The 25115-nt window shown below is 47.0% G+C and overlaps 2 protein-coding genes across 4 annotated transcripts in view; both read right to left on the bottom strand.

Moving 5' to 3' along the window:
- Window positions 1–9566, bottom strand: part of MAPK9 (mitogen-activated protein kinase 9) — a 59028-nt gene extending 49462 nt beyond the window's left edge. For 2 of the 3 annotated variants that reach the window (XM_030315983.1, XM_030315989.1), the window contains exon 1: window positions 9351–9566. The gene's annotated coding sequence lies outside the window, so the exon portion shown is untranslated. The remainder of the gene's footprint in view (window positions 1–9350) is intronic. The other variant, XM_030315973.1, reaches the window with a different exon arrangement.
- A 10550-nt stretch (window positions 9567–20116) lies between these two features.
- GFPT2 (glutamine-fructose-6-phosphate transaminase 2) overlaps window positions 20117–25115 on the bottom strand; it is a 47022-nt gene continuing 42023 nt past the window's right edge. The window contains 3 exon segments of the mRNA XM_030315961.1: window positions 20117–20309; window positions 22186–22347; window positions 23438–23605. Coding sequence (XP_030171821.1) covers window positions 20265–20309; window positions 22186–22347; window positions 23438–23605 — 375 coding nt within the window. The 3' untranslated portion in view covers window positions 20117–20264.

The following is a 25115-nucleotide window of genomic DNA, read 5'->3' as shown; positions in this document are numbered from 1 at the left end:
GTTGGGGTGTTCTAAGTGTTCCCTTGATGGGGCAACCGCCCAAGTGTTCTCCCAGCCTCCATTCCTGCTACCTCCAAACCACTATTCACACGGCATTTCCCCAGGAAAACCTTTATATGAATGCTCACAGCAGTGATATTTTCTACAGTTCAAAACTGGAAACAATCCAGGTGTCCTTCAGTGGGTTAACAGTTAGGCAAAGTGCTGTACATCCATATCATGGAATACGGGGCAGTAGTAGAAATGAACCAACTACTGATACATGCAACAGCTTGGGTGGATCTTCAGGGCATTATCCTTAAGTAAAAAAGCCAATCTCAAAGGGTCCATACAGTATAATTCCATTCACACAACATTCTTTTTTTTTTTTTTCAGTTTATTTATTTTGAGAGAGAGAGAGAGCGTGTGTGAGTAGTTGTGTGCATGCATGCTTGAGAGGGGGAGGGGCAGAGAGATGGAGAGAGAGAATCCCAAGCAGGCTCCGCACTGTCAGTGCAGAGCCTGACGCAGGACTTGAGCCCACAGACCGTGAGATCATGACCTGAGCCGAAACCAGGAGTCAGACGCTTATGCAACTAAGCCACCCAGGTGCCCATACACAACATTTTTGAAATGACAAAATTATAGAGCTGTGGAGCAGATTAGTGGTTCCCAGGGGTTATGAATGGTGGGCAGTGGGGGCGGGGTGTGGTTATAAAGGGTAGCACAAGGGAGAACTTTGGGACGATGAAATAGTTCTGTATCTTGACTGTGGTAGTGGTGTTTGTACAAATCTCTCCATGTAATAAAAGGACACAGATTTGTACCCATACGCTGCACCAATGCCACTTCCCTGGCTTTGATACTGTACTGTGGGTATGTAAATGACAACCAATGGGGGAAACTGGGTGAAGGGTGCATGGGACCTCTCTGTACTATTTTGACAATTTCTTATGAATGGAGAATTATTTCCAAATAAGGAATTAAAAAAGAGATTTGTTGAACGTATGCAGTGATCATACTGCTCTTCTGTTTAAACTCCTTGGATAGTGACCAACTGCCTTGAGAGTAAAACTCTGATCTTTAGCAGGCAGAGGGGTTCACAGGACCTCTGGCCCACTCTTGGGCAATACTGAATCACCTGAGACCAGCTGACACACCAGATACTGCCTCTTCCACGCCTCTTCCCAAGCTGTCCCATCTGCCTGAAATGACTTTCCTCCCCATTTTGTTCTCCTGGCCAACCTTCATCTTCCTTCAAAATCTAGTGCATGCACCTGCTTCTCTTGAAAGTTTTCCTCTACAGAAACTTCAAGCTGTGCTGGGCATGCCCCCGTTTTTGGCACCACAACCTATATTCATTTTATTGCAAGTCTACCTGTACTTCTACTCTGTGAGGTCCCTGAGGGCAGAAAATGCGTCTGATTCATTTCCTAATCCTCTACTAATTACATTGTGGGTGCCCAGTAAATATTTGTTATAGGAAAAACTAAGCAGAAGAATAAATGTAGGGCAGTGTGGTACAGTGGTTAGCATGAGGACTCTCAAGTGGGAGGGCAGGCTCCTGGGCAGACTCCATCAAAAACTGTTAGAATAAACAAATTCATAATGGTTCAGGATACAAACTTAATGCACAAAGATATTTTGTGTTTCTATATGCTGATGAACTGTCAGAGAAATTAAATGATGTTCTCACAATTGTATCAAAAAGACTAAACTACTCAGGAATAAATTTAAACATGGAGGTAAAAGACCTTTACATTGAAAACCAAAAGACGTTAATGAAAAAAGTTAAAGACACAAATAAATGGAAAGATATTCTGTGTTCATGGATTGGAAAAATCAATATTGTTAAAATGTCCACACTACCTAAGGCAATTTAAAGATTCAATGCAATCCCTATCAAAATTCCAGTGGCATTTTTCACTGAAATAGAACAAATAATTCTAAAACTTGTGTGCAACTACAGAAGACTCTGAATGGCCAAAGCAATTTTAAGAAAGAAGAACACAGCTGGAGGCATCATGCTTCCTGATCTCAAAGGTATAGTAATTAAATATTACAAAGCTATAGTAATTAAGACACTACGGTATTGGCATAAAAACAGACATACAGAGGCACGTGGGTGGCTCAGTCAGCTGGGTGACCAACTTCGGCTCAGGTCACGATCTCACAGTTTGTAAGTTTGAGCCCCGCGTCGGGCTCTGTGCTGACAGCTTGGAGCCTGGAGCCTGCTTCAGATTCTGTGTCTCCCTCTCTCTCTGCCCCTCCCCTGCTTGCGTTCTGTCTCTGTCTTTCTCAAAAATAAATAAACATTAAAAAAATTTTTTTAAAAGAATATTAAAAAAAACAGACATATAGATCAATGGAACAGAACAGAGGGCCCAGAATAAACCCACATATATATGGTTGATTAATTTGTGACAAAGGAGCCAATAATATACAATGGGGAAAGGACAGTCTCTTCCATAAATGGTGTGGGAAAGCTGGACAGCCAAATGCAAAAGAATAAAACTCAACCACTCTTACACTATACACAAAAACTAAGTTAAAACGGATTAAAGACTTGAACATAAGACTTGAAACCACAAAACTCCTAGAAGGAAACATTGGCGGTAAGTTTCTTGACATAGGTCTTGACGAGGATTTTTGTAATCTGGCACCAAAAGTAAAAGCAACAAAAACAAAAATACAAAAAGCAAGAAAAACAAAAAACCAAGAGGGGCTACATCAAACTAGAAAGCTTCTGCACAGCAAAGGAAACCATTAACAAAATAAAAGGCAAACTATGGAACTGGAAAAAAATATTTGCAAATCAGGTATCTGATAAGGGACTAATATCCAAAATATGTAAGAAACTCATACAGCTCAATGGCAAAACAAACAAACAATCTGATATTAAAAAATGGGCAGAAGATCTGAATAGACAGTTTTCCAAAGAAGACATACAGATGGCCAGCAGGTACATAAGAAGATGTTCAGTATCATTAATCATTAGGGAAACACAAATCAAAGCCACGAGATTATCACCTCACACCTGTTACAATGGCTAAAATAAAAAAGGCAAGAGATAGCAAGTGTTGGTGAGGATGTGGAGAAAGGGGCACTTGGGCACTGTCAGTGGGAACGCAAACTGATGCAGCTACTAAGGAAAACAGTATGGAGGTTCCTCAGAAAGTTAAAAATAGAACTACCATATGGTCCAGTAATTCCACTTCTGGATATTTATCCAAAGCAAACAAAAACTAACTTGAAAAGATAGTTGCGCCCGCATGCTCACTGCAGGATTAGTTACAGTAGCTAAGACGTGGAAACAACCTAAGTGTCCATCAGTGGGTGAGTGGATAAAGAAGAGGTGGTCTACATACACAATGGAATATTAATCAGCCTAAAAGAGAAGGAAATCTTACCATCTGTGACAATATGGACAGACCTCAAGGGTGTTATGCTAAGTGAAGTAACTCGGATAGAGAAAGACAAACATCATGTGATCTCTCTTATATGTGGGATATAAAAAACAAAACAAAATGAAACTGCCAACCTTATAAATCCAGAGAACAGATTAGTGGTTGCCAAAGGTGGGGTTAGGTGTAGGAAAGAAATGGATGAAGGAAGCGAAAAGGAAAAAGAAAAAAATGTGTATTACTCTCTTCTAAATTACAGTATACACACTTAAGATTCAGAGTGTATATTTTTACAAGAATTGTCAAAATAGCTGTCTAGATTAGGATTTCTGTATTTTCTTTTTAGATATTCAATTGTGACACATAATAGCATAGTAAAAGATATCTGTTTTAAAAAAACACAGATTAGGACTCTGGGGTCAGAGGGCAAAGAGCCTACCACTTATCTGGATGATCTCAGACCAGCGATTACACACATCTGTAAAACAGGGATAAGCATAGAATCACCCTCAGGGGACAGTGAGCACAGTGCCCAGCACAGGGCAAGGTCTCAATGTCAGGTGACATTAGGACAGGTATTACCACACCCATTCTGTTTCCTGCTCCCCCAAATAAACATTTGCATTCTGAAAATATGAACTAAAATCTGGGAAATGCAAAAGTTGATGACATGGCCAATGGTGGGTGAGCATCTCGGTCAAACTGCACAGAATTTACTTCTCATTCTAGGCTGTGACCAGCAGATGATGTTTCAGGACATTTTTTGAAGACATCTGCTTCATAGGATGTGTGTGCTATGTTTCTGAGAGCATAGTTAAGAATTGATGAAACAGAATCAGAGCTTGTGGATTTATTACGTGGGCTGCACGTTCAGGCCTAGATATGCTAAAATCAAACTAGTGACAGCACTGGTTAAGATATACAAATACTTAAATAGTCTAACAAATTAAATCACAGTTCTGTACAACTATACATATACACACACACTGACATAATTTTTAAAGGAAGTTATTTTAAAAGCCAGTCATTCTTTCTCAATTATTCTTTCTCTTAGCATCGCTGTGGGGGAGGGGAGATAAAAATGTTTTTTAAACAAATCCCCAAGTTTCTCCTATCCTGGCCTATGGAAAGACAAACTTTTGGCATACCACTAAAATGTGTTCACACTGTCCATTCTCCTAATAGCCAAAAAATTCACTTATAAAAATACTTCAAATTCTAATTTCAGAATAGGCAAGAACCTATTTAACATAAAGGGAATTAATATTAATGCCTCATTTTTAAGAAAGAAATAACAACTATCCTGTTTGTAACTACATATCCTTAGAATCTAGTTTTACTATTTCTGAAAAATTTCAGAGTATATAGTCTTTGCTGTCTTTTACTTTAATGTAAAGTTAGCTGGGGGCAGGGAGGGAGAGCACACTATTTTATGAGACCAAAAAACAAACAAACAAAAAAACAACAAACAAAAAAGTCCAAATGAATTAAATAAAATCAAATTTGTTGAATTTCACCTTCAAATGTTGAGCAAACTTCCTTAGTTATGGGAAAGTCCTATGTTAAAACAGTGACTACTCTTGCTCATTATTTTTATACCTATTAATTTATACACCAACGTTTTCCAAAGAGGATTTGAGGTGTCAATTAAAAATATTTTAAACGGCAATTCAAAGGCCAATATAAGGGGCACCTGGGTCGCTCAGGCTGTTAAGTGTCGACTTCAGCTCAGGTCGATCTCACGGTTCATGGTTTTGAGCCCCAAATCCAGCCTAGCACTGATAGGGTGAAGCCTTCTTCACATCTTCTGTCTCCCTCTCTCTGTCCCTCCCCTGCTCGCCTGCTCTCGCTCGCTCTCCAAAATAAATAAACATTAAAAAAATAATAAACCACAATGCCTAAAAAAAATGAGCTCTTGTTGTGCAAAAGATATATAAACTTGCCTCCCAAATAATAGAACCCCTAATGAATCAATGGGTCTAGACACTGAGCCTCAATAGCTGCTAACATCGCAGCATGAGCCAGCCAGCTTTAACTGCTTCTAGATGTAAGATGGGGCTGTCTGGGTGGCTGAGTCAGTTGAGCATCCGACTTCGGCTCAGGTCATGATCACGTGGTTCGTGAATTCGAGCCCTGAGTTGGGCTCTGTGCTGACAGCTAGGAGCCTGGAGCCTGCTTTGGATTCTGTGTCTCCCTCTCTCTCTGCCCCTTCTTCTCTCACTCTCTCTTTCTCAAAAATGAATAGTAAACAGTAAAAATAAATTTTTTTTTAATGAGATGGAAGACAGCACCCCACCTAGGGCATTCTGATTCTAGGGCATTAAGCCTCATCTTAATCCCACTGTGAATTTTCAGAAGATACAGAGAAACACATTAAATTACACTGCAGAGATGCAGCCAGTAAAATCCCAACTATGGAAATGGTATAGAACAACCAACTGCTTCAACAAATAAACTACAAGGAAGACAAAAGAAGAGAAATAAAGGGGGGATCTACAGATTAAAAGAAACTTAAAAGATGTATCAACCAATCATAACATATGGAACTTATCTAGATCCTGATTCCTATAAACAAACTGTTAAAAGAACTATAAAACTTATGGGACATCTGGAAATTTGAATATTGACTGGTTATTTGATTATACTGAGGAATTATTGCATTTCCAAGTTTAAGAGTCCTTATCTTTTAGATACATATATTGAAATATTCATGGATTGAATGACATGACATTTAGGATTTGCTTGAAAATAACATGGGTGGGGGTGTGAGGGTGTAAGTAGATGAGGTTGGGGTGAAACAAGATGGGCCAGGAGCTGATAACTGTGGAAGCTGGATACTATTGTTTAATTTCGCATATGTTTGAAAGTTTTCATAATAAACAGTAAAAATAAAGACTGACCTTGAAACTAGCTCACACAATCACAAAAGGTCAAGTATGAATTTAATTATTCTTAAAGAAAATTATGTTAAAAAGTCACCTTCTTTTTTTATACATTAAAAAAAATTTTTTTTTAATGTTTACTTATTTTTGAGAGAGAGTCAGGGCGCGAGTGGGGGAGGCGCAGAGAGGAGACAGAGAATCCGAAGCAGGTTCCAGGCTCTGAGCTGTCAGCACAGAGCCTGATGCAGGGCTTGAACTCACGAACCATGAGATCATGACCTGAGCCGAAGACGGATGCTTAACTGACTGAGTCACCCAGGCACCCCAAAAATGTCACCTTCTTAACTAGTAGTGAAGTATAGCTACATATGTATATAACAAATATCTGTCCTGCTGCCAAATGTGGTTTCTGTTTTACCTTATGCATCACAAAAACGACTGCTTTACTGTTAATTGCTTCATCTGGCCTTTGTCTTTATCCAGAAAATTAAGAACCCTTTATTTAAAAAAATTTTTTTAATGTTTTTATTTTTGAGAAAGAGAGAGAGAGAGAGGGACAGAGCATGAGTGGGGAGGAGCAGAGAGAGAGAGAGAGAGAGAGAGAGAGGGAGACAGCATGAGTGGGGAGGGGCAGAGCGAGAGTGGGAAACACAGAACCTGAAGCAGGCTCCAGGCTCGAAGCTTGAACCCACAGACCGTGAGGTCATGACCTGAGCCGAAGTTGGACACTCAACTAACTGACTGAGCCACCCAGGCACCCCAAGAACTCTTTATTTTAAATCGACAAATTGAATATGCCCTCTAACACTTATTTGAAACACATTTTCATCTGTCCTGGCATCCCCAAAATTAAATCCTTAGGAAAATCAAAGCTCTCCAGAGAAGACTATGCCACAATAGGATTCTTTTTAACCCCACAGGATCCTTTTGAAAGAAAAAAAAAAGGATTAAGTGAAGGAAAACTTCTAGATTGGATGTTTTGCTTTCAGAACAAATTAAAAGCCAAAAGAGAACCATCAGAGTTGAGGCACCCAGGAAAGGACGCTTAGCTGGGGGAGACCTGGGTTCAATTTCACTTTCCAGCTACCTGCCTTGAAGCTGACTGCTGGAACTCTGTGAGCCTCCATGTACTCCTCTGAAGAAACGGGTGTCACAGCTGCCACTTACAGGACTCCAGTGAAAATTAAGTGGAAGTACATGGACAAACAGGGCCTAGCTTCGCTGGCCTGGGGCTACGTTTCCAGCTCACTGCAGCTGTTGCCTCCTACGTAACCTGCCCTGGAGATCGACAATCCTGCAACCGAACTAAATGAATTTTACATGGTTCAGAGCATTAATTATTACAGCTAATAATTAATTGCCAGCATTTAAAAATCAGGAGAGCAGAAATGCAATGTAGAGTTCTGACCTCTTTTTTAAAATTGCTGGGTGAGGTTTGGTTTTCCAGGGTCCCCACCACTCCATGCTCTTTTACACCTGGCCCTGCAAGCTGATTCCTGACCCCACACTGGGCTGATGTCCTTCCTTCACCCTGCCCTTTCCCTTTCCGTGCCTCTCCCTGCCTGGCAAATTTCTCACAACCCTTCATGGCCCAACTCCAGCGCCACCTGTCACCTCCACCTTTCCATGCCATGGCACAGCACCTCCACTACAACAAGCATCATCACACTGTCCTGGCACTAACCTGTCTGCCTGTCTGCCTCCTCTACTGGGACTCTCAGGAGGAAGGGACCCTGTTGCTATTGCCTTTGTGTCCCCAAGGCCGAGCAGAAAGCCTGACCTAGATAATGTAGAATTCAGCAAATGCCTCCTGAATGTGTGGAAGGAAATGAGAGCTAAAATACTACAAAAATGTCAAAATTTATATTACAGCTTGTTCTGACAGTTACCAAATAAAGGGGTCAAGGACTTTTAAATGAGAACAAGCTTCCATCTGCTTACAGGTTTCACAAGTTAGTTAGAAGTCATTCAATAAACTGACAAAGCAGAAGCAACAGCAGGTAGGGTCATTCATTCATTCATTGAACTGATATCACTGAGTACTTACTGTGTGCTTTCTAAGTACTGGGGATGAAGCAGTGGACAAATCCGACAACTACCTGTTTTCATAAAGCTACTTCCTTGTAGAGGAAACAAAGTAAACATAAATAAATAGAATCGTTTCAAACCAGAGTGAACACTAAGAAGAAAATTAAATTAATGAGATAGAATGACTAAGGGGAGAAAGAGAGTAGTCAAGGAAGGCCTTGTAGAAAAAGACACATCTGACCAGAGGAAAGACCAGAAGGAGCCAGCTGTGCAAAGCCGCTGGAGACAGCTCCAAGCATTGGAAACGAAAGTGCAAAGGTCCTGAGGCAAACGGGTCTGCGCGGTGAGAAGATGGGTGGGACAGGAGAGCAGAGCTCTGGGTGGTGGGAGTGGTAGGAGAGGTGGGCAGGGCCGCTCTGGCACTGCTAGACACTGAATGTGCAATGACTAGGCACTGGAGAAGCATGGGGATGGGGGTCTCTGCGTGGATGGGGAGGGGGTTCGTGCCCTACTCACATCAGCATGGGCAGTATCCCGCCCAATTTTCCACCTATCAACCTGGGCTCGTGCCCAGGCACTTTCACACACATTCACATAGCCTGACAACAATCCTGTCCAAAAGGGTAGACATTTCCCCACTTTCCCTGGGGGAAAACAGAGGGTCAGTGCCTTGGCCAAGGTCGCGGAAACCAGACTCCGGGATCCTTAACATCCCGACGCGGGTATGCAACTGCGTGTCCCCCAATGTGGAGGGGTGGCGTCCACAGATCCCCCACGACACGTCTGCCAGGGCCAGGCCAGGGAGCGGGGCCCGCAAGCCCCTGGCGGCTGACAGCCGGGCGGGAGGAGGCGACTGCGGCAGCCCGGAGGGCAGGGGCGGCGGCCGGGGCCGTCTGCGCCCCACAGAGTCCGGCCCACTCCGTAGCCCCCAGCCCGGCGACCCCGCGTCCCCTGGCCCTGCAGACCGCGGCCGCGCGGCCCTCCTGCCGCCCCTCCCCGGCGGGGCCCCGCTCGAGCAGCCCCCGCCAGGCCTCGCCCGCCCGCCCGCCCTGCTCACCTCGCCTCCCAGCCGCCGCGCCAGGGGGAGAGGGCGGGCGGGCGGGCGGACTGGCGGCGCTGCGCACTGGCGGCTCGCGGCTCCGTTGCCCCGGGCTCGGCCGGCCGCCCCGCCCCGCTCCGCTCCGCCCCGCCGCCGCCGCTGCAGTGGGTGTGAGGGGCGCCGGGGCGCTTCGACCCTTCCGGTCCGGCTCCCTTCTCCTCCTCCACCGCCGCCACCGCCGCCGCGGCGCCCGGCCTGAACGACCTTCGCACCGACCAATCAGCGTCTGGAGAGCCGGGCAGGCGCGGCCAATCGCGCCGGGGGGCGGGTCGTGACGGGCGGGGCGGGCGGAGCCGGGAGAACCGTGCGGGGTTCGATGGGGCTCGGTGTCCCTCAGCCGCCCAGCTCCTCCGGCTTGTGCGGAGCACGCCCGGGGCTGGGGACGCAGGTCCGGCTCAGTACCCGCGCTGATCCTCCATCCCCCCACGGGGACCTCGAAGCAGAGGCCCGACGCGGAGCCAGGAAGCGGTGGAGAGGGCCGACCGGCGGCAGGAGAGCCGGGCCCTCTGGGCTGCAGGTGCAAGGTGGCAGCGGCGAGGCGGCCTGTAGGGGAACGGGCCGGCCCGTCTGGGGGAGAGTCCCGGGCGAGGACGAGAGGAGACCGGGGTGTCGGCATCCGGCGTCCAGGAACCCGGCACGGTGTGGCCCCTGGAAGGACGAGGAGACCGACGCGGCGGGGGAGCGGGAAGGAGAGGCAGGGGTCTTGGACTCTGCGGCTTGCTAACGGCTAGAAATCGGGTGGTGGGGAGGGCGGAGTGCGAGGAGATGGCCACGTGCAGACTAGTGCCCCCGGCGGGTCCGTGACAGAAGGGAGGAGGGGAAAGGCTGCAGTATTCGGGCCAGGGGTCAAACCTCTGGCTCAGAGAAAGGCAAGGTCGTAAATGGGGAGAAGGGAATGCAGTGCTGTGGGGTCCCTTGACACCGACCTTCTTTTGAGCCAACTCCTGCAGCCCTCTGGCCCCTCGGTCGGGTTCCAGCAGGCCTGGGGTCATATGAAACGATGGGAGAGGCCAGGATATTTCGTGTTGCCAGATTTGCGTTTGAATAAGCAAAGCTGGAAGGGAGGGAGGGAGTCTGGACATACTGAAAAAAGATCAGAGGTCCGTGGATAGGGTGGGGGGAGGTGCACACTTTGAGGACAGGGAGAGGGGCGACTGTGGAGGAGGAGCAGCTTTCGCAGGATGCAGGAGCCCAGCATGCCAGAGCCCAGCGGGTGATCAGGGCAGGGGCCAAATTGGGAGGAAGGAGCAGGATCCTAACGAGGGGGAGGTCAAGGGGCTGGGAGGCATGGAGGGTGGTGGCAGAATTTGGGGAGGATGGAAAGCCAGTGATGCAGGGCCGGCTGAGGGCACTAGGGCCTCAGAGGAGGAGGGTAGAGGAAGGGATCCAGGCATGGTGTCCTTCGTTAGGCCACCCCCTACCTTGGCCACCAGAGGGAGTTTTCTAAAATTGAGTATGGCCCATCCTTGCTTGAAATTGTAGCTCCTGAATGTGATCTGCGTTGAGGAGGGCCCCCTGGTGGGTTCCTGCCCACACTGGTCCTCACATCAGCCTCACCTGCCACCTGCTCCAGGTGCACAGGAGAAAACAGGGAGCCAAAAATTGCCATCATCAAGGATTATGGGAGGCTAGTAAAGCCTGGCTATCAGAGCTGTGGCTTCACTAAGGAGCACTAGTGGGTGCTTCCCCTTGGATTAGGAAGGGGCACTCATTCCTGCACTCTCCAGTCAAGTTTACAACAGTCATCCCATGAAAAGTGAGTACCAAAAATCACTGCGCACACATACACACCTATACATATTTCGTGCTGAGTTTTCTAAAAGGATTCTGCCTTTTCTGGTTTATGAAATAACAGCGAACACTTACAGACACAAAGCTGAGGTGACAAGGTAGGGAAGGGTCTAGTCCATGCTTTGAAGAGTGCACAGAATTTTGGTGGAGACCAAGGGAGATGAGAAGCGGGGGCATGTGGGGGGTGGGGGGTATACACGTGAGCATGACTGACAGCTGACCTAGCCTCCTAGCTGGAGAGGAATAGTTGAGGAAGACCTCTGGATAAGAGGAAGCCTGAGCCGAGGCTATAAGGCTAGCAAGAATGTGTTAGGCCAATGGTTTAGGCAGAAAGGGCACTGGGACCCAAAGATTCAGAAGTCAGGACCTGCATGCTGTGTTCAGGAAACCAAGGGTCACCTGGTCTTGTTGGCGATGGGGAAATATGGCCTTGAGGTGGATGGGTACTGCTGACCATAGTCCCATGGACTTACTTCAAGTCACTGATATGCTTGTTTAGCCCAGTGTGGCTTTTTTTTTTTATTAGTTGACAACATTTGAAAATTGGGAGCTTTCACTTGAAAAATCTCAACTGGCAGTTTCTCTTGAATAGTTAGAAGCTCTGACAACATGGGGTCTGCATTCCCAGAAGGTAGTGGTCAGCTGGAGCTGAGTGGCAGCTGCCCCTTTAGGGGAGGCCCTTACATCACCACATCCCCTACCACTCCCTATCACCCCACTCTGGCCATGACTTCACCATCCCTTACCTGCTGGCCCTTGAGGCATTGCAGGGTAGGGGCTCCATCTCTGGAAGTCAAGGGCAGCTGCTGAGGGGTGTTAAGAAAGGAAGTGAATGATGCGATTAGGTATTTATTTTGGAAGGATCACTAGAGCACATGAAGTTTCTAGGATGAGGGGCTTATATTCACAAGACCAGTTAGGGAGCTGTTGCAAAGGCCTGTGTAGGAGAAGGTGAGGCCTGGCCTGGGGCCAGGTGTAAGGAAAGAACTGATTTTAAAACTGCTTCAAGACTTGAGGGAAATGAAAATTAAAGTCACAGTGAGCTAGCACTACACACCCGTTGTGATAAAAAAGACAGACAATATCAAGTGGTGATGACTGATGTGGAGCAGTCAGAACCCTCATCCACCGCTGGCGGAAAAACAAAATGGCTTATCCACTTTGGAAGACAGTTTGGCAATTTCTGGTAACATTAAACATACACCTGTCGTATCACCCAGCAATCCTATTCCTGGATATGGAACTGAGAAAAATAAAGACACGTCCACACAAAGAGCTGTACGTAAATGTTTATGGCAACTTTATTCAAAACCGTCAAAAACTAGAAACAGCCTATGTCTGTAGATAATCCAGCAGATGGGTAAATAAACTGAGGTACATCCATACAGTGGGATATTACCTGGCACCAAAAAGGACTGACTGACAAATGCACAACATAGATAAATACAAAAACATCATGCTTGGCCTTTGGGTAGCTCAGTCAGTTAAGTGTCTGACTTCCACTCAGGTCACGACCTCACGGTTCGTGAGTTCGAGCCCTGCATCAGGCTCTCTGCTTTCACCACAGAGCCCACTTCGGATCCTCTGACCCCCTCTCTCTCTGTCCCTCCTCTGCTTTTGCTCTCTCTCAAAAATAAATAGACATTAAAAAAAAAATCATGCTAAGTGAAAGAAGCCAAACAAGGCTACATCCTCTATGATTCTGTTTACAGGACATTCTGGAAAAAGCAAAATCAGATCAGTGGTTGCCAAAGTCAAGTGGAGGAAGTGGGGGATGATAACCAGGGGCCAGGAGGGAATATTTTGAGATGATGGGTATACTCTATTTTAATTATGGCCGTGGTCATATCACTATATGTTTATCAAATTTCAGAACTGAGCACCTAAAAGAAGGTGACTTTTCATGTATGTAATTTATACTAAAAAACTTGATGTAAGGAAAAGATGTCCATTTAAAAGACAGAATTGTCCTGGGGCGCCTGGGTGGCTCAGTTGGTTAAGCATCTGACTTCGGCTCAGGTCATGATCTCACAGTTCATGAGTTCAAGCCCTGCATTGGGCTTCGTGCTGACAGCTCAGAGCCTGGAGCCTGCTTTGGATTCTGTGTCTCCCTTTCCCTCTGTGTCTCCCCTGCTCATGCTCTCTTGCTCTGTCTCTCTCTTTCTCTCTCTCAAAAATAAATAAACATTAAAAAAAAAAGAGGCAGAATTGTCCATCCTAGAGGTAGGATGTAGGGGTGAGTCAGGAGGAGGAGTCAGGGAGGTTCCTGACTTGATTTTTGGGGTGGGGGACTTCTGGCCTTGGCCTGCTCACCCACCTGTGGAGAGGAAGGACTTATTGAATGTGCATCCCAGCTGCCCACCTGCTTTCTATCACCTCCCCCTTTCCTGTCACCTTTAGCCTTGCAGCTCTGGCTATGTGCCCTCTGGGATGAAGGCCACTGGCCATTCCTTTTTCCTGAGACCTCACTGCTCCCTGCTCCTCCCTTCCCCGCTTTGCACTTGGTTCCTTGATGGCACAGCTGATACCACCCATCTGGCAGACACTATCCACTTCCCTGCCCCACAGGGGAGAAGAGAACACAGGAGGGAAGGAAGAAGAGCTCAAGCTCCACTCCCTGGCCTGAGGCTGGCCCAGGGGTCACAGTGCTGACAGGTTTCCTTGGCTCCAATCTCATCATCCACTCTTGACTTGCCTTGACTGGGTTCCGACTGGGCTTTCCACTTTGTTGTGCTCTTGTGGGCAGGAGGTTGCTTCTCTGAGGCTCAGTTCCATGGGGAGTGGGCATGGGTGGTGACCCCTACCTGATGGGGCTGCTGTGAGGTCTCAGGGAGAGAAGTACCAAGCTCGGGGAATAGACTGCACACAGGGACAATGAGTGTCTTCATGCTGGCCTCCTCTGCTCCCCCCTCTCCCGACCTTGACTGCTCTCCTCCCACTTCCCCATTCCCTCCCCACCTCCTCCCCACCCCTGACCAGGACCCGATGTGCCAGGGGATGCAAGCCAAGACTGTTCAGGTTGTGTGTTCGAGAAAGCCAAGCCGCACTGAACCCAATGGGGACAACTATTGGGAGGTTCCTGCATTGTTGCACCTGGGAGATCAATGGGTGGAGCCGGCCCTGGGACAACAGCCTAGGAACCTGGCCAGAGCCTTGGGAGCTATGGGCAAACGCTTCATCACATTCCTTTCTCCTCTGGGTCAGCTTCCTCCTCCCCATGTCAGCTGCTACTCTTTCACCACCCAAGGAGGGGCAGGCCCTCTGTGCCACATTAAGTTTGAAAATCCCCAGAAGAGGAGTCTGATGGGCTCCTCGGGCAGGGCTTGCATCTGTGGGCTGGGCGGTCAGACTCATGTGAAGACATGGCAGGAGAAAGGGCAGAAACAGCTGGGAAAGGCAGAAGCCAGGGGATAAGAAAGGGGGCGTGGGTGCCATATAACTGAATGCTGAATAGACTTGATCTCGTCCCCTTTTTCCAGGCATCTCCCAGAGCACCAGCAGTCCCTTGACAGCAAGGGACTGGAAAACTCTTCTCAGAAGTCTGACCGGCCCTAAAACATAAAACAAACCCTCCAGATTGCCCAGCAGTTGATCTCGGCATCAACAAGCCCCACCATGTACTCAAGAAATTTCCCACCACCTTGAATCTGCCTGGACAGCCCAAGGTCACGTGGCAAAGTCAAAACAGAAACGAATGAAGATAACCAAACAAAACTATCTTGAAAGAAACAGAGACTATGTGAAACAGGAAATTCTGAAAGGAATAATATATTGCCGGCTTCAGACAGAATGAAAAAGTATCACATCCTTGAAGTCATCAAAAACATATTTAGCACGCCTATATGTCCTTACTCTCTCAGCTGAGATGGCCTAGAAGCAATGACACCGCAGCAGCCAAAGCACACCCAGAACCCAGGAACTGTTTTCTAATGCCATTCTCCAACAGAAGAAACCAGGGGTCCTAAATCAACAGTAGCTGATTCTCAGGCTGGGGCTGGAGATGTACAAGATGAGTCTGGAGCATCTTGTGGCACAAGAAAGTAAGGAAGGGGCACCTGGGTGGCCCAGTCGGTTGAGCATCCGACATCGGCTCAGGTCATGATCTCACAGTTTGTGGGTTCGAGACCCGCATCAGGCTCTGTGCTGACAGCTTGCTCAGAGCCCGCAGCTAGCTTCAGACTCTGTGTCTCCTTCTCTCTCTCTGCCCCTCCCTGCTCACGCTCTGTCTCCTTCTGTCTCTCAAAAATAAATAAATGTTAAAAATTAAAAAAAAAAGAAAGTAAGGAAGTGCTTACGAAGTACACACACACACACACACACACACAGACACATGGAGGTGTATGTTGAAGGGACACAAGAGCCAACAAAGAGCTCCCAATGGCCACAGCTGGGACAATCTGAGCAATAAATGAAATAAGAGTATTGTATTATAACCCAGCATAAAATACATGTCCATGAGCCTATACTAATGGATATAAATGATTTAATAAATGAAATGGGGGAGAACAAACCTGTACTGAACCCCAAATAATTTATGTAAATAATCCCCTCTCAAGGAAGTGATGCATAACTTCTATCTATCATCTATCTATCTATCTATCATCTATCTTTATCAAGACAGCACAAGTGAGGAAGGGGCAGAGGGAGAGAGAGAATCCCAAGCAAGCTCCACACTGTCAGTGCAGAGCCTGACGCAGGGCTCAAACTTATGGACCGTGAGATCATGACCCCAGCTGAAATCAAGTGTCAGATGGTTAACTGACTGAGCCACCTGGGTGCCACATCGCCCCACTGTTTTAAGTGTGGGGCGGGTATAATGACTTCCTTCCAAAGAGTTCAGTATGGAAAGGGAGAAAAATTAGAGTACGTGACAAGCACTACCTGAGGTAGGTGACCAAACTGACATAACAGTGACAAGACATGTTGATAGCACGTGCCCCCTCTGCATTATGAAGTAATGAGAATGGCACTTTACTCCTGGGGCTTCCTTCCTGAAACACATTACCCCAGTCTAACCATGCAAAAAGCATCAGACAAGCCCAATTGAGGAATATTCTCGAAAATACCCAACGACTGGTATTTGACAAAAATGTCAAGATCATACAAAAAAAGGAAAATCTGAGAAACAGTCACAGCCAAGAGAAGCCTAAGGAGACGTGTCATGTGATGTCAGGAAAAGGGCAGCAGAAAAAGAACATTAGATAAAAACTAAGAAATATGAACAAAGTATGGGCTGTAGTTAATTTAAAAAATATGTATTAAAAGTATATATGTCCAAAGCAAAAAATAAATAAATAAAAGAACTTTTGGAAATTAAATTGTATTGGCAGAAATGAAAACTCTTTGTAGTAAACAGGTTGGGAGAATAAATTAAATCTCCTATTTAGTAAGAGCAAAAAAGATAAGATGCCCAATAAAAAACATAAGAAAGGAGAGGCTAGTCTAGTAGCTCCAACCTCTGAAATAAGAGAGGCCAGACACACAGAAAGAAATCCACCAAAAAGTAATTCAAGGAAAGTTCCCAGAATGGAGGGGCAGGAGGTACAAGCCTGAAGTCAACACTAAGTAAGAAGATACCCAAGACCCCTTGCTGTGATATTTCAGAACACAGGGGGAGACAAAGAAGGAAATAAAAAGGTCCCCTGTATCAGAGTGACTTTGAAGTTCTTAAACTGTGAACAAGATAACAGAGCATCACGTTTACAATTCTGAAGAAAACATTTTTTTGGTGACCTAGAATTCTATGTGTAACTAAACCCCCAGTAACATGTGAGGAATAATGTCATTTATTTCTCAAGGTCTCAAAAGTTAACCTCCCAGGCTCCTTTACCCAAGAAGGATGTATTCCACCAAAATGAAAAAAGGACACTAAGAAGGAGGACATGAGATATGGAAAGAGGACAAGGGAATCCCTCGGAGGATGATGGAATGATCCCGGGACAGCAGCTCTGCTCCAGATGTGGAGGGCAGCTGAGCTGTCCTGCCTCAGTGTGACCTGAGAGGCAGACAGCTGGTCATCACCAAGACTTCCCCCCACCACTTCCATTGGACCATTCTCCTAACCCAAGGACAGATCACCCAGGAGAGCTTGGCCCAGATTCTCACCAGGACTTGGCTTGTTGTGACCGTGTGCTGCTGAGGGTATCTCCCCTCATGCTCTGCTTAAGACACACATATCACTCCCAGAAGTTCTCAGATTTTCCCTGAGAGCCAGAGGGCCATGGCGGGCTCGGAAGTGGAAAGTACAGGGCAGCCCATTCCTTCTGACCGTACTTCTGTTGGGTACCCGGTGCACACCTCAGCCTTGCCAGGCGCCCAGCTGTGGAGACCTTTTTTTTTCCCCAGAGTCACTTGTGAGCTTGCTTGCCACTTCCCCAGAAGGGGCCTTGTTAGCTCCCAGTGAAGGGGAAGTCAACTCCCGGACCCGGGAGAGTGCTCTCCTCACCCCACTCCTGGAGCTTCTGTCCAGCGGGGGCAGTGCTGCCCTCTCCTTGCACAGCTCGTGTGTGCTTGCCTTCTGTTTTTGAGACTAGGTGGTATATGACTTGGGGAGAGATACACAGGTAGAACTATAATGAAAAGCAAGAGACTGATTTGTACAAAAGTCAGAATGGTCATTGCCTCTTGGGTGTAAAAATGAAATGCGTCTCTCTAGGTCTTGTCCAGATAAAAATGTTCTGGCTAGTTCGTAAAGTCTCCTAACCTCTGAAATTGTAATGACCATGGTCTGGTTAAAAAGGCAGAAACCAGCACCAGTAGTATTTCCAGCAGGACTTATGCCCTGGTTAATCTGTGGGAAGGGCTGGTGGATGTGGGTTGGAGAATGCCACTGTGGCTCCTGGGCTCCTGCCAGCCCTTCAGAAGCGGGATTCTGGGGGCGCCTGGGTGGCTTAGTCGGTTAAGCATTCAACTTCCCCCTGAGGTCATGATCTCATGATTCGTGGGTTCGAGCCCCACGTCAGGCTCTGTACTGACAGCTCAGAGCCTGGAGCCTGCTTCAGATTCTGTTCTTCAGATTCTGTTCTACAGATTCTCCTTCTCTCTCTGCCCCTCCCCTGCTCTGCTCTGTCTCTGTCTGTCAAGAATAAATAAACATTGAAAAAAAAATTTTTTAAAAAGCAGGATGCTGCTGTAGTTGCAGGAAGCCTCTGCTGGTGGCCCCCACTGTGGGGTAGGTGAATTTTAGGCAATATTGCCATGGCAAGTGCTTTGGGGCTAAGGGCCATGGCAGGACCTCCTATCTGCTGAAGCCACACTTCTGTCTGCTTCTGCCAGGGGGGAAATAAACAACATGATTTCTCAAAAACAATATGACTTCTAAAGTATCTTCCAAATCTTCCATGATGCTTCTCACTGGTGGAATTTAACCTGGAAATGTAATTCCCAGGTTTCCAAGTCTTGTGATACAGGGGACAGCATAGAAGAGGATGGAAAAGTTAATGAGTAGCCCAAAGATAATTGTGAACAAAGGTCTGATGCTATACTAGAGCTACTCAAACCGACCAGTGGTCATGAGGACATAGTGGTCATGAGGACAAGCCTCTGGGAGAGCCACTTTCACTGGGAGCCTAAAGTCAGACCCCACAAGCCTTCAGAACCCTATCTCTAGCTTCTGATCTTCCTGCCTGATTATATCAATAAAATCGGTGACCAAGATAGACTCATGGAAATAAAAAAGTATACATTAGAGAGTTTCACATGCCTGCATGATGCTTTCAGGTTCTGGGCAGCCATCTGAAAGAGCATCACATGGTCCAGCCCCTTCCAACAGCTCTTCAGTGGACTCAATGAAGAGTCTCAAACATCCTGCATTTTGTTTCATCGTGTAAAATAAACAGTCTTCATTTTCATACAAGAAGGACGCAGGTCACAAGTGTGGGCACAGCACCATGGGCTACCAAGAAACAAGGCTTGGGGCGCCTGGGTGGCTGAGTGGTTTAAGTGTCTGACTTTGGCCCAGGTTGTGGTCTCATGGTTCGTGGGTTTGAGCCCTAAATCAGGCTCTGCTGACAGTGCAGAGCCTGCTTGAGATTCTCTCTCTCTCCTCTCTCTCTGCCCCTCCCCTACTCATGCTTTCTCTTTTTCTCAAAATAAATAAACTTCAAAAGAAAGAAAGAAAGAAAGAAAGAAAAAGAAAGAAACGGGGCTCACTCCCACCAGACACTGCTGAGTTCCTGTTTTGAGAGCCCTCACAATCCAAGTACACAAAAAGAATGAGAATAACAAAAATCCAAATGCACAAGCCAAAAAAGAATTGTACTGTCTTTATTGTCTTAAAATTGCATAGTATCTTGATTGTGCACGCTTTTAAACAGAGGGCAAGATGGCCCACTTGAAAACTACTTTCTTGCATGGGATATTTCAAGCTGTTTTACTATAGGTAGAAGCAGGGACCAAAAATGCTGCCTGGGCTTAAAAAGAACCATGATCAAATTTAACAGAAGTTGGAGAGTCAGAGGGATTTATAGGAGAAGAACCTGTCAAAGGACATTGAGATTTTGAAAGGATTTACAGGAGGCACAGGGAAATGGTGGGAGGGCTTCCCTGACATCAGGGGACTGGGATTCAGGGGCAGCCAAAAGAGGGCAGGAGAGGAGAGAGGAGTGCAGGGAGGCAATGCCTTGTGCTCAAATCTGAGATGAATGCCCTCTGCCAGGAGGCTAGGGTGCATGGTCTGGGCATTACGTTGGCTACAGAAAGCCACATACTAGAAAAATAACTTAAAAGCTATACAATCATCATTATAAATATTTTGTCTTTCAAAACTAACTAGCGTTGGTTACAAAAAGGTTCACAGTTACTCTGAAGAGAGCTGTGTCTCTATTGCACAGTAGTGGAAAAGTCCGCTCTGATCCCCATGTGTAAACAATGATTCCCTTCTCCTCTGGCGACTTCAGGACACAGAGAAACAGTATCTGCTGTGAGCAAAGCACTTGGGTACAAGGCACGTGAAAGCTTGTCAAGTTCTACTGGGATCTACTTGGAACACACAGAACGCCTGCTGTTCTTCTCACTTGATGTCACCGGGACAGGCCTTGAACCACACTGCAGGTGGTGATGGCCTTCTCGGGCTCTTGTTCTCTATTCCACTGTTACAGACTTGGCCAGATTTCTGGGGAAGTCGACCTGCAACGATACATAGAAAGGAGCTGCTCAGGAGCCCACAGATCCCAGCAACCTGCTGTATTATAAAGCCTATTATTGGGGTACTTGAAGACGAGGTGATGGGTGTTCCCAGTCACCTTTGACCATGAGCCCCTGGAGACCTGCATCTTGGAAGCATTCCTTACTCCAGGAACTTCACTCAACTATAGAAGGTTTAGTTCATTCAATATACATTTATTGTGCACCTGACATGTGTCATGCTGTGTTAACCCTATTAAAAGGATATGATGCATGCTATTAAAATGCTAACTCAGCTTATCCTGTTCACGTTTCTTGGAAGGAGACACACTAAATCCATGAGGCTCATTAGTTCAGGGTGGGGGCTGAGAGGAAAATGTGATGGGAGATGGTTGATAGGGTAGGCTTCAACTTTATCTGCAGTGTCTTATATTGCTTAGTTATTTTAATTTTAATTTTTTTAATGTTTATTTCATTTTGAGAGACAGACAGAGAGAGAGAAAGAACACGAGTGAGGGAGGGGCAGAAAGAAAGGGAGACACAAAATCCGAAGCAGGCTCCAGGCTCTGAGCTGTCAGCACAGAGCCTGATGCGGGGCTCAAACCCATGAACCGTGAGATCATGACCTGAGCCGAAGTGGGATGCTTAACCAACTGAGCCACCCAGGCACCCTTATTTGGCTCTTGTTTTTAAAAGAGAAACAAATAGGACAAAATGTTAGCCGTGGCAGTTCTGGATTTGTATACCACCAGGTACTTGTTACATTGTTTTCTGTAAGGTTATGTATCTTCAAAAGCTTCTCAAAATACAATTGTAATAAAACTATTTCTATATGCAGTGAATTGTAGGTTCTTCCATACTTGTTGGTGGTTCTTTTCTGGAACATAAATTGATGATATATGTTTGGAGTCTCAAGGGGCACCTGGGTGGCTCAGTCGGTTAAGCATCTGACTTCGGCTCAGGTCATGATCTCATGGTCTGTGAGTTCGAGCCCTGCGTTGGGCTCTGTGCTGACAGCTCAGAGCCTGGAGCCTGCTTCAGATTCTATGTCTCCCTCTCTCTCCCTGCCCCTCCCTGGATTGCACTCTCTCTTTCTCTCTTTCAAAAAGAAACATTAAAAAAAAAATTAAAAAAGGAGTCTCAAAATGTTGAATCATTTGCTAGACTGAGGAGATATCTTAAATGTGGGAGGAAGATGTACATGCAAAGATGTTCACTGCAATTGTGATTTATGCAGATATTCTCCCAAATCAGCAACAGTTTAAATAATAGAAGACCGGCTAAGTCATTGTTATAATCCATGTTATAAGACTATGTTGGGATATTGTGCAATGATTAAATGTTGCTTACATGAAACTCAAGATGTAAGAAAATACTTGTAAATACACTCAAAAGGAAAGTGTAAAATGTCATCCTTGATATACTGTCAAAAATGTTAAAAAAATCCACATGCACAAGGAAAAGACTGGAATAAATGATTAAATTTGCTAATTAACATTGCCTCTCTGAGTGATGAGTTTAATGATATGGTCTTCGTAATCTTGCAGTCCCAAATTGTTTTCAAGGGATAGAAGTTACTTTAAAAACAGAGTTGTTTTAAATGAAATTACCTTTCCTATGAATATTTACACCAAATAAGCATTTAAGAACAAAATCAGGAGCGCCTGGGTGGCTCAGGTGGTTAAGGGTCTGACTGTTGATTTTGGCTCAGGTCAGGATCTCACAGCCCCATGTCGGGCTTTGTGGAGCCGGCTTGGGATCCCCTGTCCCTCTCTCAAAATAAGTAAATAAACTTAAAAAAAAAAAAAAAAAAGAACAGAGTCAGACTCTGGGGTTATGCTTTTCCCCTCTGGGGGATTCGGTGCGATTTTAGACATACGTCATATCCTCGGAGAACAGCCAGGTGGAAGGACAGAAGCTGCAGCGGAATCACACTGAGGATACCCTGGAGGCAGTCCACTGTGTGGGGCAGCTCGATCGTTTTATACGCAAACTTGGAACTCTCAGTGTCGTCCCTGGAGCACAGTATGATCGGCCGACCCTAGAGCGGGAAAATAGGATCACAATGGGCAGGTGGTCTCTGAAAGCAGCAACCCCTCACATACCAGCAGTTTCTGAGGTCAATCTTATTGAGGGGATAACAGTCCTCTTTTGCTTTTGTGGAATTATGTGTGAGGTGCTATGCACGACCAGTGTGAGGGGCAAGGTGTTTGATGCTGTTTGGTGAGTTCCTCTCCCTTCCGTGGTAGGATGACTGCCATTCCGAGCCATTCATCCAGCACCCATTTGTTGAGTGGCTTCAATGTGCCTTGCCAAGGGCAGGGCATGCCCACTCCTCACTCTGAGGGGACTCATAGCTGAGTGGTAGAAAATAAAAATGTAAACAAGCCAACCAATGAGTAACGATGAATTCCAGATGAATGCCAGAAAGGCAATAAAACATGGTAATGTGATTGGGAGACACTGGTGAGGTCTGGGAAGCCCTCTCTTAAAAGGGGATGTTTGGACTAAGACGTGAATAACCACAGGCCAATTCTCTGAAAGTGGTGGGAAGCACATTCAGGTCAGAGGGAATAGCCAGAGCAGAGGTTCAGAGGCAGAAATCAGCTGGGCTCCTTCAGCTTGGGACACAGAAGGAAGGGGCCACATAATGCCGGCTTGTGGTCACTCTTGTTTTATGGGAAGCCACTGGGAGGTTTCAAGCAAGGCAGTGAAGTGATTTGTGTTTTATACCTTCTCTCTGGCCACTGTGCCGAGCCAGACATGGCGGCCACTGGCTCAAGGGCATTGTTGGACTTCGCCTCCCTATAACTTCATGAGCCCTCCCAGGATGGATCTGTGGGGGCTTTGCACTCCCATCTCAGGGCAGCTCCACGCCTGGAATCTGGGGCAGCTCGGGGCAGTCTGGGTCACAAGGTCTCACTGAAGAGCCATTGTGCACGTGGCCACAGGCTGGCCAGTCATTTCTGAATGTGTGCGCCCCTCAGGAGGGGGCCTAGGAGAGAGCACGTGATCACACCTGCTCAGTGGTAGGGCTGCTCATAACCAGTGCTGGCCGACAGTGGGTGAGGTGGGCTTGTGTGGGAGAGGACAGGAGAGAAGGGGACCCTGGCCCAGCTGAGAGCTCTCACCTGGCGGGCTGTGACCTGCTGCAGGGCATTCTGGCATTTGGCAAAGCAAGGGTCCTTCATGATGACCATGATGACGGGCATCTGCTTGTCAATCAGTGCCAAGGGTCCGTGCTTCAGCTCCCCCGCCAGGATGCCTTCTGAGTGCATGTAGGTTATCTCTTTAATTTTCTAGGGAAACACAAGGTGGGGTCAGTGTGACACTGGACAGACAGGGGGCTGGAGCAGATCAGTCAGAGAGGGGAGGAAGGGGAGCTGTGGGAGGGATGAATCCAGAAGGCAGGGAGCTGAGGGCTGCAAGGCAGATGAATGCATTAGGTGGTCAACAGCACTGAGGGCTGCTGGCAATGCCAGGCCCAAGGGAGAGGGCTGGCTGCTGTCCAGAGCATGCACAAGGCCCAGCACGCAGCCTGTGTCCCCCAAACCAGCCCCCAGCACAGCCACCACCCTTGGATAGACAAGTCAATGTCGATCTGGCTCTCCCTTCTGCTGTGTGACTAACCCGTGACCTCCCCACATTTATAAATTGTAATGATGGCACTGTATTCTATCTAGAAATACCTTTCTTCAATTATCCGATAGATCATCCCCCCGAATCTAGACCATTAATAACTTCCAAAGGGATGCTCCAATTTACTTATGAGGCAAAATCACACGCATCAGGCCGTTACTAGAATTTCCCCCTATGTTTAGGAGATCCGTTTCTATTCAGTTCCCATTAAACCTACGTCACTGAACTGGTGAGTGTCTAGTAAAATATTTCTCAGCTCCCCTAGAACTATTTATTTGGGGGGGGGCAGGACACTGTCAGGAGTGTGGGTGACTCCGCCCTGAATGCCACAGACAGCTGGAGTGCTGGCCCCCAGGAGACCACAGAGGGACCATTGATGTGTGCCAGGAGCAACATCAAAGCTTCTTTCTTTCCCCCCAAGACTGACTGGGAGCTGCAGTTGAATACGCATCTTTCAGCAGCGCGCTGGGGGCACTGCAGCTGAGCCCCCCCAACCCCCTGCACCAGGCGGCAGAGGCATGGGGGGAGTTGAAAGTGTACTCCACCCAGCCCCCTGCAGCGACCTGCTCCCTACTAAGAGGAGGGGAGCCAAGCTGGGTCAGGAAGGATGCCCTTGCCCGGGTACCAATGGCTGCCTCACCTGTGACCCTGTCTCCCGTTTTCTTTGGTTGGGCAGTCCCATCCACAAGCAGCAAGCAGACAGTGAGTGTAGGCTCAGCCCCCTGGACAGCACTGTCTCACCCTCTCTGTGGCTCTGTGGTCCTGGAACCTGCCCCTTACCCAGCCCTCTTACTCAGGTTTGGCTCTTTACTGCCGCAGTGGGACAAAACAGCCAGTTAAAAGTTTGACAAAAGCAGGGCCTTCAGAGCTCACTCCTTCAGGATCTCTGCATCCCCTTGGAAGTTTGAGGGGTAACAGGGAAACTCCACAGAGAGCCTGCCCCACAATTCTCATCGGCCTGAATCCTCCCGCACAGTCTGCTTGTGGTCGTGGAAATAACCCAAGGCCACATGGACCTGAGTTTGAATCTCAGACCAATCACTCCCTCCTGAGCAAGATGAACCTTTGGGGGTCCAGTTCCCTCCTAGGTGAAATGTGGACAATAACTGCCAGCCTCTCAGAAGACGCTCATGAGGAATGAATGGACCATCCCAGATGGAGCCTGGTGCA

Source organism: Lynx canadensis, chromosome A1 (genome assembly GCF_007474595.2).
Source record: "Lynx canadensis isolate LIC74 chromosome A1, mLynCan4.pri.v2, whole genome shotgun sequence".
Classification (NCBI taxonomy): Eukaryota; Metazoa; Chordata; class Mammalia; order Carnivora; family Felidae; genus Lynx; species Lynx canadensis.
Note: the sequence above shows the minus strand (reverse complement) of the source record. Positions and strands in the feature narration are given on the sequence as shown.